The 16,139-nt window shown below is 36.0% G+C and overlaps 1 protein-coding gene across 1 annotated transcript; it reads right to left on the minus strand.

Moving 5' to 3' along the window:
- Window positions 1-1,982: 1,982 nt before the first annotated feature.
- On the minus strand, window positions 1,983-8,040 carry TBC1D23 (TBC1 domain family member 23). The gene is made up of 3 exons (XM_089731651.1): window positions 7,758-8,040; window positions 6,392-7,472; window positions 1,983-5,989 (listed from the first exon to the last, which is right to left on the minus strand). The coding sequence occupies exons 2-3, from the start codon at window positions 6,415-6,417 to the stop codon at window positions 3,967-3,969; spliced, it is 2,049 nt and encodes a 682-aa protein (XP_089587777.1). The 5' UTR covers window positions 6,418-7,472; window positions 7,758-8,040; the 3' UTR covers window positions 1,983-3,966.
- Between the last annotated feature and the right edge of the window lie 8,099 nt (window positions 8,041-16,139).

Here is a 16,139-nt window from a genome sequence, read left to right on the forward strand (position 1 = left end):
ACTATAGAAGTATAATTATAGATACCCAGGCGTTGTAGAATTATAGGAGACGCAATTCAGAAGAAAGTTCATTTTAAAAGGAATGCAGTAAACATAAGCCTGCGAAACCGATAGGTACCTTAAATGGGTCCGAAAACTAATCAAATTTATTGTTAGCCACTTATATCTCGTCTGCTAGCTGTCGGAAGTGTAAGACTTGAAGGCTTTTTTTTTATTGCTTAGATGGGTGGACGAGCTCACAGCCCTCCTGGTGTTAAGTGGTTACTGGAGCCCATAGACATCCACAACGTAAAAGCCCCACCAACTTGAGATATAAGGTCTCAAGTATAGTTACAACGGCTGCCCCACCCTTCAAACCGAAACGCATTACTGCTTCACGGCAGAAATAGGCAGGGTAATGGTACCCACCCGCGCGGACTCACAAGTGGTCCTACCACCAGTAAGGCTCCATGTAGATAGTTTCGCCACCTCGGAAACCGAAATCCTTGATGATTATTACAGTTTACGATGGCACAGGCTAGTGCTGCCGCTGCGGAAATTTGATCGCTTCGAGAATGTAATTTTTTGTGTAACTTTGCTTAGCTAATATTTTTTCAGTTAGGTACTTTCAGAGTTTCGATGTCAATAAAATAAGTTCGAAGGGTGGGGTAGCCGTTGTAACTATACTGAAATCTTAGAACTTATATCTCGAGGTGGGTGGCGCATTTACGTTGTAGATGTCTATGGGCTCCTGTAACCACTTAACACCAGGTGGGCTGTGAGCTCGTCCATCCATCTAAGCAATAAAAATAAATAAATACTCTAATCAATAAAGTGGACAATCAAAACTATTTTAATTGTAAAAAGTAATAATTATGAAACAAAGATACAATCTTTAGATATTTTACTGTGAAATACCTAGTTTTATTTAAGTATGTCTATCACGCAACAATACCTAAGAAAATATCTAGTATTCTAACAATATTAACAGGCTAATCATTTTTAATTACTTTAGTTAGACAAAGATACATAGTTTCCATGGTCGAGCGGTCGATGACTGCAAACAGCATTATCAGAAGCCCGCCTAGATGGCGCCGGTTAGAGTGAGTTATCCTACGCTGGGTCCCACACTGGTTCTGACCTTGGTTCGAGGATAGCCGGCCTTCCATCACCCGAATGCTCTTGCGTAAAACGCGTGCAGAGCAACTTACACGTCGTCATCTTAGGCCCACCTCGTCGGTCCCCAGACTGATATAAAATATGATGGGGACCCGAAAGACTTAAAGGGCCAGGGCTTGGGCGAGATCCGCCTCCGTGGCCAGCACAGTACATAAAATAAATGTAGGTCATTTATATTACAAATTAGATATTTTTTCATTAATTTCCTTTACATGCGGATTTGTCTTCTTGGTAAATTTTATGGTTCTACGTCAACTTTTTTTTCCTACCTAGCTGAGTCCCTTGAGAGGCTATATCAGCGTAACCTTAACTAGTAGGTGAGCTCACGGGGCTCAAACCTGACGACGTTGCTAACACAAACCCTACCAAGAGCAGTGCTTCGCAGAATCTACCACCGGATCGGAAACGCGACCCACTGAGAAGATCCGGCGAGAAACTCAGTGGGCTGTCTGAGGGGTACGTCAACGATGGATCATATTACCGTATATTGATGAGCTAGTTTCCGAATGTGGCAATATGAAAATATCGAAGGTCTTTTTCTTTTATGTTGATTTTGAAGCTTGGATTTTTACATCTTCAAGGGACAATGCTTGATATTAATTTCATCGATACTCGATACTTTTTTTTTCCACAGGAGATAATCCGGTATGTGGGAATTGAACCTCAATAAAAACTCTTGCCGCTCACAGCCTCCTGCCGCTCACAGATACTCGATACTTAGTCAACTTTATCAACACATCTCTGAGAAAAATGTTCGTAAAAGTCAAGATTGAGGGTTTCATTTTTTCCCTTGTTAAAAATGGATTCACAAAGTATACACTCAATTCAGAAAACAAATTTAATTTATTTTTATCACATTTACATAACACACATAAAATTTATTTTTTAACAAATAGGCACGTTCGTCATTGTACAATTATAATACATATTTAAATAAACCTAAAAAGGAAATATGCAGACTAGGTTAGTCTATTTAATTTAGACACTTCCAAGAAAATATTTAGTTGATAGTGTCTACATCCTAATTATTAATCTGACGTGGGTATTGTAAAGATTGTTTATACAATGTATGTAAACCCAAACTTCGTTAGTGTCTACGACTTAACACATCAGCTAAATCTCATTAAAAGTAAAGCTACAATGCTGACTAAGTGCTAAGTAGCTGATAGATGTACTAGTTATAAACTTGAGAATTTAATAGACGTGCGTAGATAAAATGGGTAAGGGAAGTTTAGGATTATTTTTATAATATTAAACATTGAAAAGGGGCTGCTCCAGCCTCGCGGGTTCTTCGGTGAACAAGTTAAATATTTTTATTGATACACATTTGATGAATATTCTTATTAGAAAAAAAAATTTAATATGATGTCATTTATTAAAATAATTTAGACCTTATCAGCATAATTCGATGAAATTGAAACTATAAAATAACAGTCCTCTAAAGGTTACATTTCATGCTGGTCAACTTATTTTTACATACAAAGTAAAAAAATAATAATAAATAGTAAGTACATAGATTGAAGCTATGGGAATTTAGGGCTCGCGGTAAGAGACGATTGAGCCTGCGCGTCCCGATAAAATAGGCTACTTCACCAGATAGACTGATGTTTCTATTAATACGGGTTCATAAAGATTTGTGAGAATCATCTTTGGACAAAAAAATATTTTCCTGTTTGTTCTCATTCAAGAGATTATTCGTAACTCAAAAATTGTTGTAGATCATAGGCATATTTATTAGAGTCACGATTCCGATTCGGTAGTGACTCATTCGAGAACCAGTTGCCTTTGAATTGATAGGCCTGCCCCGAGCAGTTGATATTGAATTTCCCCCTCTGGCTAAGCCTTCGAGCTTGCCAATTCGTCTTAATGAAAGGAAAAGCCTCCGAGCTTCCAGCAATACCCACAAAACACCGTATGCGTGACAGATCTTATTTTCGAAGATCTTAATTAATTGTGGTACCTACTTAAACGGTAGGTATATTGCGTGAAATTTTAGGTGCATGAACTCCTAAAGTTATCTAGCAGCAAATACTACTACTATGACCAGACTTCGCTTTCAGGAACGGTACAATTACAACCGATAAACTCAGGACATAAGTACATATAATGGTTATATGCGAGTAAAAATGGACATCAACTCACCATTTATAGGTGTGTACTGACCCAGTCTATTACCCAGTTTACAGCAGGGCTTGTTAGGCTGTGTTTTATTGAAATGAATGCAAAATATCATGTAATATTACTTTGCTTACATTTAACCGTGCTATTACAACCACTTGCAGCCGTAATTAAAACAAAGAATCCAGAGATCAAACTTTTCATAATAACAATGACAATCAAACAGTTTATAAGTATTGATAATTTTGATCTACTGTTTATAATGTGTACCTATGTTTATTGTATAATTTCAGGGACTCTGAAGTTAAAGTAAGTTGAGTCTACTGGCAGCCCCAATTCAGTTTAATGTCAAGTATTAAAATTACTTATTTTGCTATAATTTCATTAAAATCTGACAAATGTTTTAAATTACTCAAGAAATAAAATACTTTAAAATTCCTGAAATTTCTTAGGCTAATTTCTTTGTATTTACAACAAATAAATGCGCTTTTACTGCCACTAATCGCAAACAAACCTGCAGTTACTATTATTACAACATTTAACATTTTATTCCGATAGGGCTATGTATACAAGTCAACACAATAGTTGTTTTTTTTTAAATAATCCTTAGTCCTTAGATAAGCATCTGCATTATACTTGTAGCAAATAAGCTACTTCTCAGAACTACGTCAATATGAAAATGTTAATAGTTCACTGTAATTTGTTATCCAACTGTTGTACAATTTGATTTGATACAACTTTAGTAGCTACAGAGGCATTTGGAATAAGAAATCTATCCATATCTTTAATTAGTAAATTATCACCATCTGGAATACCATACTTAAATGTAATTAATTCTGGATGCCTCTTCTTAGCTGTTATTTTAACTATAGTAGAGAGAGGTCTCCTAGACATAATCTTTGCTAGGCCTCGTTTATTTGGAATGTCACGTAAAACAATTAAGTGTGTTTCGGTTACAACTATATAAGAATCATGCATATATCCATTAAGTAATACTTCCTGGCATTGAAAATTATCAATAGTATTTGGTTCCTTAAGAAACGACTGCACATTAACTATTTCTTCGATAGAATCAGAAAGCGTAAGATCATGACGTAAACTATCAGACCGTGAGTCTTCATCTTCATCATTTATGCTAAATACAGGTGGTACATTTCTATACCTTTGCTCTGTTCTATCATTTGCAGACACATGCCATTCACTATTATTGTATGTGGAATTTGGGTTAACTATATACTCTATCAATTTCCCTTTGACTTCTTGACTTTTAGCTTTCATGGCAGATGACAATTTGCTAAACAATTGTTTAGTAATCATATTCTCACTAGTTTTGGTTGCACTGGCTATGTTTTTACTCATTCCAACAGAGGTATTATTTGGAACACAAACAAGACATGCTGATGCATTGTGTTCCTCTAGGCAATCTGTCATATGAGGCCCAAAATAATCATGAATTGCCACAAAGCCACCATCAAGCATAGAAACATGTTTAGTATTTCTCTTCAGAAATGATGCAACCACCATATGAGCATAGCTATCTTCTTCAGTTCTACCTGATCCGACAAAACATAGATGTTCTCCAGCAGCAAGTGATCCAGCAGCTAAGGCTTGTCTTTGAGCATTTAATAGTCCTTGCACGGCTGTATTAAAAGCTGCAGGTTCTTGCAACATCAAATTACAATCTAGATGAAATGCGGTGGATAAATGACCTGCATTATATTGATCTGTTGGTCGACAATCAACTAAAAAGAATTTCACACTATCTGAATTTGCCAATTCTAATGTTGCACTTTCAATTAATTCATGAACTGCTACAGGCAGACATAAAGCTTGTGAGTACAGTCTCGAATTTATTTCCAATTCACTTTCTGAAAATAAGACCTCTAAGACATCATCTCTGAAAGACTGAGGTGTTTTTAATGAATAGTAATGAGCCAATGAACAGAAATCTGAAACATCATTTGCTTCCAAATCTGCAGGCATATTGGTAAGAATTTGTATAATGGCTGTTTTATCATCATTTTTCATCTGTAGTAATTGTTCTCTGGCATTAATGATCATAATTAAGCATAGAAAAAATATGAAGAACGGATCTGACCTTTGAAAATACAAATCCCACATGTATAAAGCTACATCCAAACTACATGTACCAGCAAATAATGACTTCAACCATGGTGAACAATACTGTTCTGGAGTGATTCTTTTTGTATCCAAAAATGAACAAAGTTCTGGATCATGGTATTGAAGTATCAACCTTAATATATGGCAAGGTACTCCATTTTTTGAACAGCCCTTTGGTGTATACAATTTTAAAATCCTTTCAAACAAATTATAAGTATCTGACCGTGGTAGCTTCAAACTTAACAAAGGTAATAAAATATCAATCCAACCATTGTTTGAAGTGTAAGTTGTGTTCTTCGATTTGCAATAAAATGTGATTATTGACTCAACATCAGATATAACTGCTAATTTATCATCTTCTTCATTGCCAAGTTTTCCAACAAACTTTTTTACATCATCTCTTAATTCATTCTGATTAGGTAAGTCAAATATCTCATCAAACAAAAGCAATTGGTTTCCAGCATCTTGACAATTCAAACATAACAACCACACATCAGGACGTAAGCTAACAGGTATTTTTTTTCCTTTCGTTAATGCATTAATTTCTTGTGCGGTACATCCATCGAGAAGAGCAGACTCTAGTTCTATCAACCTAAAATTGTTTTTTTTAAATTATTAGTGCCAAGAAGTAAATTTTACATTAAATATAATATTGTAGAAGGAATGGCATTTTTTATGAGAATTTACTACAATTATTTTTCCAAGGGTGACGATAACGTATAATCGCTATTGATATATATAATTGCTAACGATATCTCACACAATTACCTATGCAAGTATACTGCAATGTGCAAACATGGTCATGAAATAATTAACAAAACGACGTCCTTGACAATAGTGACATACTGATAAATGCTCAAAACTGTACTAGTAGTATCTGAAGTAATCTTAGCCCTCATCTATGAGGACTAAGATCAAACGATACAAGATCAAATAATTCTCATGAGCAAATATCCCGAATTATAAGTAAATTAAAACTAAAATATTTCCTTACCAAGTATCATCGTCGTCTCCTGCCATTTGTTTCGTTTGACACGACAAATTTAAATTAGTTGATAACTACAACACAATAGAGCTCCAAATCGTGCGAAAAATACATCAAAACAATTTCGTAAATATTGAAATTTAGTTTTGCAAATTTTAGTAATTTTAAGTTAGCCTATCAAATATGTTATCTATGCAGTATGTACACAACTTAGAATAATTACACATAGAACGATAGTTCTCTTCAAAGCGGTCTGTCAAAAGTGAGGCAAAAATATAATCTATGTGTGCGTAAGGTACTTGTATTTACGCTCGACGAAACGCACACAGTGAAAAAAAGAATGTTGCCAATATATTGACTTTCTCTAAAAATAGGGAATTTGAAACTATTACTTGTGATCACAGAACAAATGTGATTGTTAGATTACACCTTTTATTTATTTGGAACTCATCAATTATTACTGCTGAACTGATGACAAGGCCCATAGATCCCCTAAGCTATTAGGAGTTAAATATAAGTGCAATTCGTCTATCGAAACTACTCGGTAGTGACCCGTTTTGTTTACATCCTAAATAATCTAACGTACCTATTTACCAGAATACACGAATATTGCCTGCATGATGAAAATAAAACCTGTATACATTTTTTTGTTTTTTGTTTAAACCCGCCCCCACACGACCTACTTCAAAATACTTACGTTATTTGGTGTAAAGTTATTATTTTTGGTGGCATTGTTTATAGGGCGGTTTTTTAATTTAAGTGTAACTTACAAAAAACACGCGAATATTCTAATTCACTTAGAAGCATTCTAGTTTACATCTGTATCTATAGTCAAGCAAAGTAGTTACTTTTGCTTAAGGAATGACCTAAGAAAATATTTTATGCTCAAACAAATAAGAGCCAGAATTGTAGAGAAAAGTCATGTTTCAAGTTATAACTTGTTTATAGATAGATACGCGTCTTAGAGTGATCGAGGTGAGAGCACTTCATGAGAAAGAAAAAAAAAAAACATGTATAATTATTTATTTCAGTAGCCTTGTAACAACTGAAACTGTTTTCTGAACAATTGTCGCTTCGATAGGAAGGAAACCTAAAACCAAACCAAAACATAAAATTACATATTATTATTATAATTATGCGAACTTGTTGTGTTTTTGTCTCAGTTTCCTTATTAATCAATTCAATTTAATAAAAAAATGCGCTTTTTAATTGCCTAATTGAGACTGTTTCACTTTTAAATAAACAACAAAATGTGTGAGAATATTTCCCCGTGTTGGCAACATTTTCATAAACTATGGCATTACAAATTATTGAAATTTATTTTTCATTTTGATGAATGTTTTACGAAAAATATACGTTCATACGCATTACTTACCCGTGAAATGTAATGTTACTATCTTTCTTGTGTTTTTCCGATGTACTATGACATCCGTTCATTGAACAAAGCGTCATTTTTAATAAAAAATTCGGGAGTACTTTTCAATACGACACGTCCTTGAGCACTGACGGGCCGAATAATGAACTTAGCCAATATGGCTAGGTTTGAGTTGCCTCACTTTACGGAGGCGGACTCGGTTTCTATGTGTAATTATTCTAAGGTACACAATACATACAACCCTCGAGATAACACAGTACACACTACAAGGCAGATTTATATAGAGTCAGTAACTAACGTCAGTGCTGGCGCCGAAAACTAACCCAATCAGTACTTCGTCAGTCAGTACTTCGTCAGTAGTCGAAGATATTTCATAAGGTGTACATCATAGATTATACACTGTGTACATATCTTTGTAAAGTCAGTGCGGAAAAATGAGTTCTCGAAAACAGCAAAAAATCAGAGTTAATAATTTGTTGAGAAAATGTACCTTTGTGACGATGCAAGAACTAACTGGTATGCTAGAAGAAATATCTAAAAAGAAGCGATTTTGGGTAAGAAAATGGATAGATGACAGAGATCAAACTGGAGGCTTAGCTCTGTTGCTAAGAATTGAAGGTCCTGGGGAATACAAACTGCCTTTGAGAATAGCGCAAAAAACTTTGTTGATTTGCTTATATTGTTATCAAGTTCTATTCAGCATCAAGACACATTTATGAGAGACGCCTTACTAGCCAATATTCTTAAATGCTGTTGCACGCATTTCTTTATTTCTATAATTTTGTGATTTATTATCCTACAGGCATTCATTATCGTGGTATAATTGAATAATCTTTAAGTTCTCCGTGATGTTTACTTTTCGTGCCATTTTGTGATGTCTACTTTTCCAGTGACCATCAAACGTTCCAAGTTATCTACATCTCTGCGGGCAACGTGGCCAAAGTAGTGCATTATGCGTTGCAGACAGGTGGTAGACAGGCGTTGAGCATTCTCCATTTTAAGCTGTTGTAGGACCGAGATGTTCGTGCGGTAGGCTGTCCATGGAATCCTTAATAAGCGGCGCCAACAACACATTTCAAAAGCATCAAGTCTGTTTCGGTCAGCTGCTTTTATTGTCCGTGTTTTCAGACAGTACTGTACTGACTTGAAATCAATTTACACGATGACAGTGCCAGGTCAGCACTGACTCGACAGTGCACTGACGTTAGTTATAAATCTGCCATAATATTTGATAAACAAAAAACAACATCAGACAAATCAAGACTCCGCAGTTCGATTTCCATTACAGCCAACATAGTGTTTTTGATGATCGTAGATATGTAACACTTAATACAGGGTGTCCCAGAACTCACCGGAAACGGGATGACAGAATTTCATGAGAAAAGTCAGAAAAAAATCTATCCCATGCAGTTTGGAAAATTGGGCATTTAAGAAAAACCTAGAAATTTGGTCAAACTGTAACCATTTTTCGGTTATTATGGTTAATTGAAATTATACCTCTTTAGGCGCGTTATGAAAAATTGATGAGAGTGAAATTTTACGATGCGCGCGCACCGTGACGCAAAATTAACAGAAATGAAGTTGCCCCTAAATCGCTCATTACAATACGACCGACGTAACTCGGCGAGTCTGAACATAGCCACAGGTGAACTTTCGCGCATGCACATTCGTAAAAAATTCTACCAACAAAACAGAAATGGAATCTCTGTTAGTGGCGCATGTTGGCACGCACACCGCCTCTGTTCACTGTGTATTTATATTTATAATATTTATCCACATGCTTTGAGTTTCTACATTTAAAACACGTGTTTTCATTTTGTTTTCATTAACAAGTGCGAATTTTATATGTGCGTCTGAATTATAATCAGAAGTGATTTAAATTGAATATTTAAATCAATACTAATTCCTCCTCCGTGCGTCGTATTCCTCAGTTCTGAGGGTCGTGACCTTTACTGAGCACTTTTGTTAGGACTATGTTCCTCCATTCACTTCTGTCCTCCGCGCGGCGGATAGCGACATTGATGCTGGATTCCAAAGTCGTCTTAATCTGATCGGACCAGCGCATGGGACTACGCCCCCTAGGCCTCTTTCCTCCCACTTTGCCGGTGATGAGAAGTCTTTCGAGATTGTCACCCTTTTTCCTCGCAACGTGACCGAAAAACTCTAAAATCCTACGTAGGCAAATGGTGGAGAGTCTTAAGGAGACGCCTAGTTCTTCCAAGATTGATGCGTTTGTCCGATGCGCCGTCCAGGGAACCCGCAGCATTTTCCTCCAGCACCACATCTCAAACGCGTCGATCCGACTTCGATCAGCCTTCTTCAGAGTCCATGTCTCCGCCCCATATAAGAAAATAGAAAACACAAAACTTGTTACAAGTTTACGCTTCGTTTTTATGGAGATGTTTCTATCGGACCAGATGCTATCAAGTTGAGACATGGCACTTTTTGCTATCCCGATACGTCTTCGAATCTCAGGCTCGCACGATCCAGTATTCGCAATCATGGAGCCCAGGTATATGAATCTTTCCGTTGTTTCAAGATGCAGTGACCCCGTGTGCTCCAGTTTGTTCATGCGGTCTATTACCATCACTTTTATTTTGGATCGGTTAATGGCAAGACCAAGTTCGAGGCTAATTTTTTCAAGCTTGCTCATGAGAGCAGCCATCTCGCTTTCATTAGCCGCGAGGAGAGTGGTGTCGTCGGCGTATCGGAGGCTGGTCAATTTTACTCCACCAATGGTAACTCCACCATCCCAGCCTTCACAAGTCCGTCTCATGATATACTCTCCATAAATATTGAAAAGGACTGGAGATAATATGCAGCCTTGCCTTACACCCTTCCTAAATTTAAAGGGGGCAGAGATTGTTTCCTCCACTCTAATGATTCCCTGGTAATTAGAAAATATTTGTGAAAAAACTGTGCTCATCAACCTTCCTAAGTGCTCCCATCTAATTGAGGTTAACAATCCGTATGTATTATTTAGTAATATAAATGTATAGCAACCCTAACGCCTGCCGCGTCGGCAGCCGCTTCTGATCGCGCGCCGCGACCAATGAGGGATTCTCGTTGTCGGCTCCCGGCGAGATTCAAAGAGTAGCGACCGAGTGGCTTTCCTTTTGGCAAGCCGCGCGTGCGCCTTTACTGGCGCCGACAGTTCACCCGCAACCACCGAAGCATACACACGAGAATACGTCCGCACCTCGCTCGCTACCATTCCTTTTCGAATCCTTTTCCTTGTTTGTGGGACCCTCTGGAGTATTCATACCCAGTGCTCCAGCTGGACAACACAAAAAATGACAAAATTATTGGATCGAAGTTCCTTACGGCAGGCTTGGAGGTGATAGGGATTTTGCTGCGCGACCGAACTGAAAAAAATATGATAGTAAAACCGTAACAAAAAATCCGTGGAAAAAAGTGCGTGGAAAAAATCCGTGGAAAAAAGTCCGTGGAATAAAACCGTTAAATGAGACGTGCGCAGGCGCGACAGTCGTATACACAAGCGAGTAGTGTATAATACCTTTCTCTTTCTCCCTCTTTCTTTTCGTTCTCTCATCCCTTCTCTCTCTATTTTGTAATTATTTCTATTTCTATGTAATTTTATGTTGTCAAACAAAAATAAAGAGACATATTTTGTTATTTTAATTGATAATTTGAATTACGATTTTATTTTTATTTTACGTAATTTATTATTTCCTAAAATACTGAATTTCCTAAATACTTTCCTGTACTTAAATAAAAACTAATCAGCAAAATTTAAGAGAAAAATCAAGAAAACCAACATAAAATTTAGCACGATTTTTTTTTTTGCAAATTGTGTCGATTCTACATTAGCCGAAGGAACTTCGTTCCTACCTGGTGTCCCACGACACCACATTTTAATTTTATTATTTAATATAATTCATACTAAATATTATTAAATTATTAACGTTAAGTATTTATTATTAACTATTTAAAATTAAAAAATATATATATATAAAAATAAAGTTTAACTTCTTACGCGCGTAAGTACACGCACCCTTTTTTTTATTATTTTTGTTATTCTTTTATTATTTTTATAAACATGTCCACTTTCCATTTCTCTCATCATTTTGCCGTAAAATTAATAACCTATCAAGTTATTTCTAGTTAGGTAGTAGACTCGACTTAAAAACACGATAGCTAGGATAGGCCGAAAGATTGCGAGGTTGAAGTGACAGTGGGCTCATAGTACTATGAATTTAGTTTTTTTTATAGATTCAAATGTGTCATAATGGTAACTTAATGATCGCTAAGTAACTACCTGTGAAGGTACCTCGGACTCTTCCAAAAAGTCCATTAGACCCTAATAAATTCCTTTTTTTACTAAAAGCTTTTCGTATTCTGGTATAATTCACTTTTCAATAAACCAACAGTGGCTTAGTTTTTTATGATTGCTGGTAGCCCGCAGGATTTTGCAGTTTCACCAGGACAGGTGGGCGAGCAAGGGCTCAGTCAGGAAGGGCAGGTGTTTGGTCTTTATTCCAGAAGATTGGGCATTTAGGCTATATTCCTTTTGCTTCTGTCATGGATGATGGCGTGATAACCAATGAAGTAGGAACCTATGGAAATGAAACGTCAACCAAAATTTCGTGCCACTGTGACGTCATCTGGCCACAAAACATGGCGGCTTTCTTCTTCTTCTTCTTAATTTTGGCTCGGCACCATTCGTGCATTTGGCCAGTGTCAAGTATTTTACATTTTGTCAACAAAGCGAGGGAAACGTATAACGCGAATTAAAATAATTAAATCGTACCGGGAATTATACAAAAACAAATCAGAATAATTTCATATCTAAAAAATATATATAAGAAAAGAAAACAAATAATATTAAACTACAATTTAATCTTGTTATTTATAATAAATTTATTTAATGCACTATATACACAGGGTCTATTATCTCTAAGAAGTAAGTAAATATTAGAAGGAAGAGGAATAGAGAGAGATATTAGAGATTCATATAGGAAAGAGTGGTCATATAAAGGACAGGAAAAGAAAACATGATTCATATCGCAGTAACTCTCACCACATTCACAGGCAGCACTAGATACTATGCCAAGTTTATGCAGATGTACCGGAAGGCAAATATGTCCAAGACGCATGCGGATTAAAGACGAAGTGGCAGTTTTATTAAAACATAGTTTGGCAAACCATGGTTTTCTTGGGACTAAAGGTTGTATAGCGTAGAGGAAGCGACCCTTGACCTGACTGCTCTCTCTCCAGCTCAAATCCCATGTCTCACGGAGATATATGCTAGGTAAAGCATTCAGGTCGTGTCCGAAAATCGTGTATGGGTATAAATCGCCACTCACAGTTGCCTCGTTTGCCAAACTGTCAGCTCTCACATTTCCTATGATGCCACAGTGGCTAGGTATCCAGCAGAAAGTGACTGTGTAGTTGTTTAATTGGCAATGCAACAACTTTCTCTTACATTCAAATGTTATGTGGAAGAAAGGATTCAGTTTTAAGGAAAATTTTTCTAAGCTTTGTAAAGAACTAAGTGAATCTGTAAATATAACACTTTTATTGAGTTTAAAAATTATAACATATTCTATTGCTTTCAGAAGACCGAAGCATTCTCCCGTAAATATAGATGTTTCTGGTGGTAATTTTATTTTTTGGACTACATTATATTGGTTATGAAATACACCTACTCCAACACACCCTGTGGGATGTTTGGATGCATCAGTATATATGTAATGCCAATTTGGCCATTTAGTATTTACAATATGGTTAAAAGTAGTGTTTACATTACAATCAGACCTATCTATGTTGAGAGAAAAACAAATAGTAGGAGAGAAAAGAAGAGAATCATATGAAGTTTTAAATAAAGGAAGGACTTTAAAGGAATGTGTAGGAGCTTGTAACGATTTATATTTCTGAAAACTTTTTACTAGGCATGGAAAGGGCTTATTAGTAGAAGACAATTTCTCTGACAATAATTCAAGTTTGGAAGGTAAAGGATGATTATAAAATTGAACAATTCGGAAAATAAATCTGTCAGAGAGATACTGGCGTCTAAATCTTAAAGGGGGATCGCAACATTCTATTTGAAGTGCATTAACGGGAGTGGATTTCATTGCACCTGTAATGAGTCTTAATGCCTTAGAATGAATCAGGTCCAATTTCTTAAAACCTGTCACATTCCCAGGATCTAAAAAGAAAGTACCAAAATCTAAAATACTTCTAATAGCGGCGTTATAAACCAACTTCATAGTAGCTGGATGAGCACCCCACCAGACACCACGTAGGCATCTGAGCATATTCAAATTCCGTTCACATTTTGAAACTACAAGCTCACAATGGGCTAGACCTGTTAGTTTTGCATCAAGTACAACCCCTAAAAACTTTACTTGATTTTTGCTTGGTAAAGGTGTATTATCATAAGTAATAGTAGGTGTGGGAGGATTTCGAGATTTGGTAAAAATAACGCAGCTACTCTTTGACGGAGATAAATCTAGGCCATTAGTATCCATCCAAGTTTTTAAAGAAGATAAAGATGAAGAAATATGCTCACAAGCATTTGTCACAGATTCATCAGAGGCGTAAATGACCAAGTCGTCCGCATACTGTAGGATACTAACATTGTCACCAACAGACCTTTCTAAGTCGTGTGTATATATGTTGTACAATAAAGGGCTTAGTACAGAACCTTGCGGCAACCCCTTCCAGACCAATCTACTTGGTGTATACGGGACTCCAACGTCCAGAATAATTTGTCTCTCGGAAAGAAGATTAAAAATAAAGTTAGTTAAAAGGTGTGGGACATTTAAATTATTCAGCTTTTGTTTAAGAATGGGGAGTAAAATGTTATCGTATGCAGAATTAATATCCAAGAAAGCAGCGACTGTGGATTTTTTGTCTAAAAATGCATTACGTATATCAGTAGTAAAAATCCCCAAGCTATCTGCCACACTTTTCCCCTTTCTAAAACCAAACTGTGTCTGAGAGAGATGCTCACTATTCTCAATGAACCATTCAAGACGATTTTTAATAACATGTTCAACTACTTTAGTAATTACCGATGATAAAACTATTGGGCGAAAAGACTCAACATTAGACTGTGTTTTATTTGGTTTCAAAAAGGGCAGCACTATTTGCCTTCGCCAAGATAAAGGAATGTCACCCACTGAAGTAGGAAACCTATGGAAATGAAACGTCAACAAAAAATTCGTGCCACTGTGACGTCATCTGGCCACAAAACATGGCGGTTTTAGTGCTGCCCAGAAGATTTTAATGTTAGTAGGTTTTATCGATAAACGTTCTTGGCTTATTTTATTTTAAATATTGTTGAGTATGAATGTATTTGTAGAATTTATACTTTAATAGGAAGTAAGTATATTGTTATGTGCAAAGATGATGTGATTTAGATATTATGTGAAATCTAAGACGAGTTCGTGCTTAAAATTTTCCAAGTAAACGTGATGACGATTTTTAAAATTTGCTACACTGATTTTATAAAGTTGTCGTTTGCCGCAAAACATAAAGATATGGCATAGTACAGTGCCATCAGCCCATTTCTAGCATGCTGAATGTTATCGTATTTTGAGTACGTGTTTTTCTTAGATTATTACAATCTATTTTAATTGTTTTGCTGACTCTAAAGTCCGTAACACACTACCGCAGCGCACCTCAAGGAAGGTGCACCGGACTACCGCACCGCACGCAAATTTTAAACTTATCAAGGGACCGCCTGATAAAACAAAACACCTACAGAACATTTATTCGTTAATGAAATTACAAACGTCATTCCTTGTGACTTCCTCTCTAAAATCACTTAATTAATAAATATTTAACGAATTTACAATAGTGTTTTACTCACTGCGGAATAAAACTGTTTTATTTAAATAGTTCCGATGAGAATTTGTCGGTAGCCTTTTTCCCGAAATATCTAAAAAGAATGTCTAAATATGTTTTGATGACATATTTTAAAGAGGTATTTATGATTAGTGTCATGATGAATAGATTCCGACCGAAAAATGGTGTCCGATATTTCGGATTCAAATATATTAAGTGTATAATCTATGTTTCGGATGAGGGCTCCATAATGAATTTAAATATATATATATAGTTTTGGGGCATCGACTTTCTTGAGATCCTATAAAATATGTTTTAATTATTATTTTTGTATGTTTTAAGCATGATAAAATTAGAAATTTTATATAAGCAATCATATTAAATCGATATCAAAGTCAATAAATAATGTACAACCCAAAACAGACGGCCGAACTGACGTGACAATGACATTTGGCGCGCTAAACATGGCGGATTTTCGGCCTCATTAGACGGAGACGGAGACATTTACGTATATTCATGTTTCATTTTATGTACGCACTGAAATACTGTTATATTGTTTTCTTGCGAGTT

This window comes from Bombyx mandarina, chromosome 12, assembly GCF_030267445.1.
Source record: "Bombyx mandarina strain Sakado chromosome 12, ASM3026744v2".
NCBI classification, from domain to species: domain Eukaryota; kingdom Metazoa; phylum Arthropoda; class Insecta; order Lepidoptera; family Bombycidae; genus Bombyx; species Bombyx mandarina.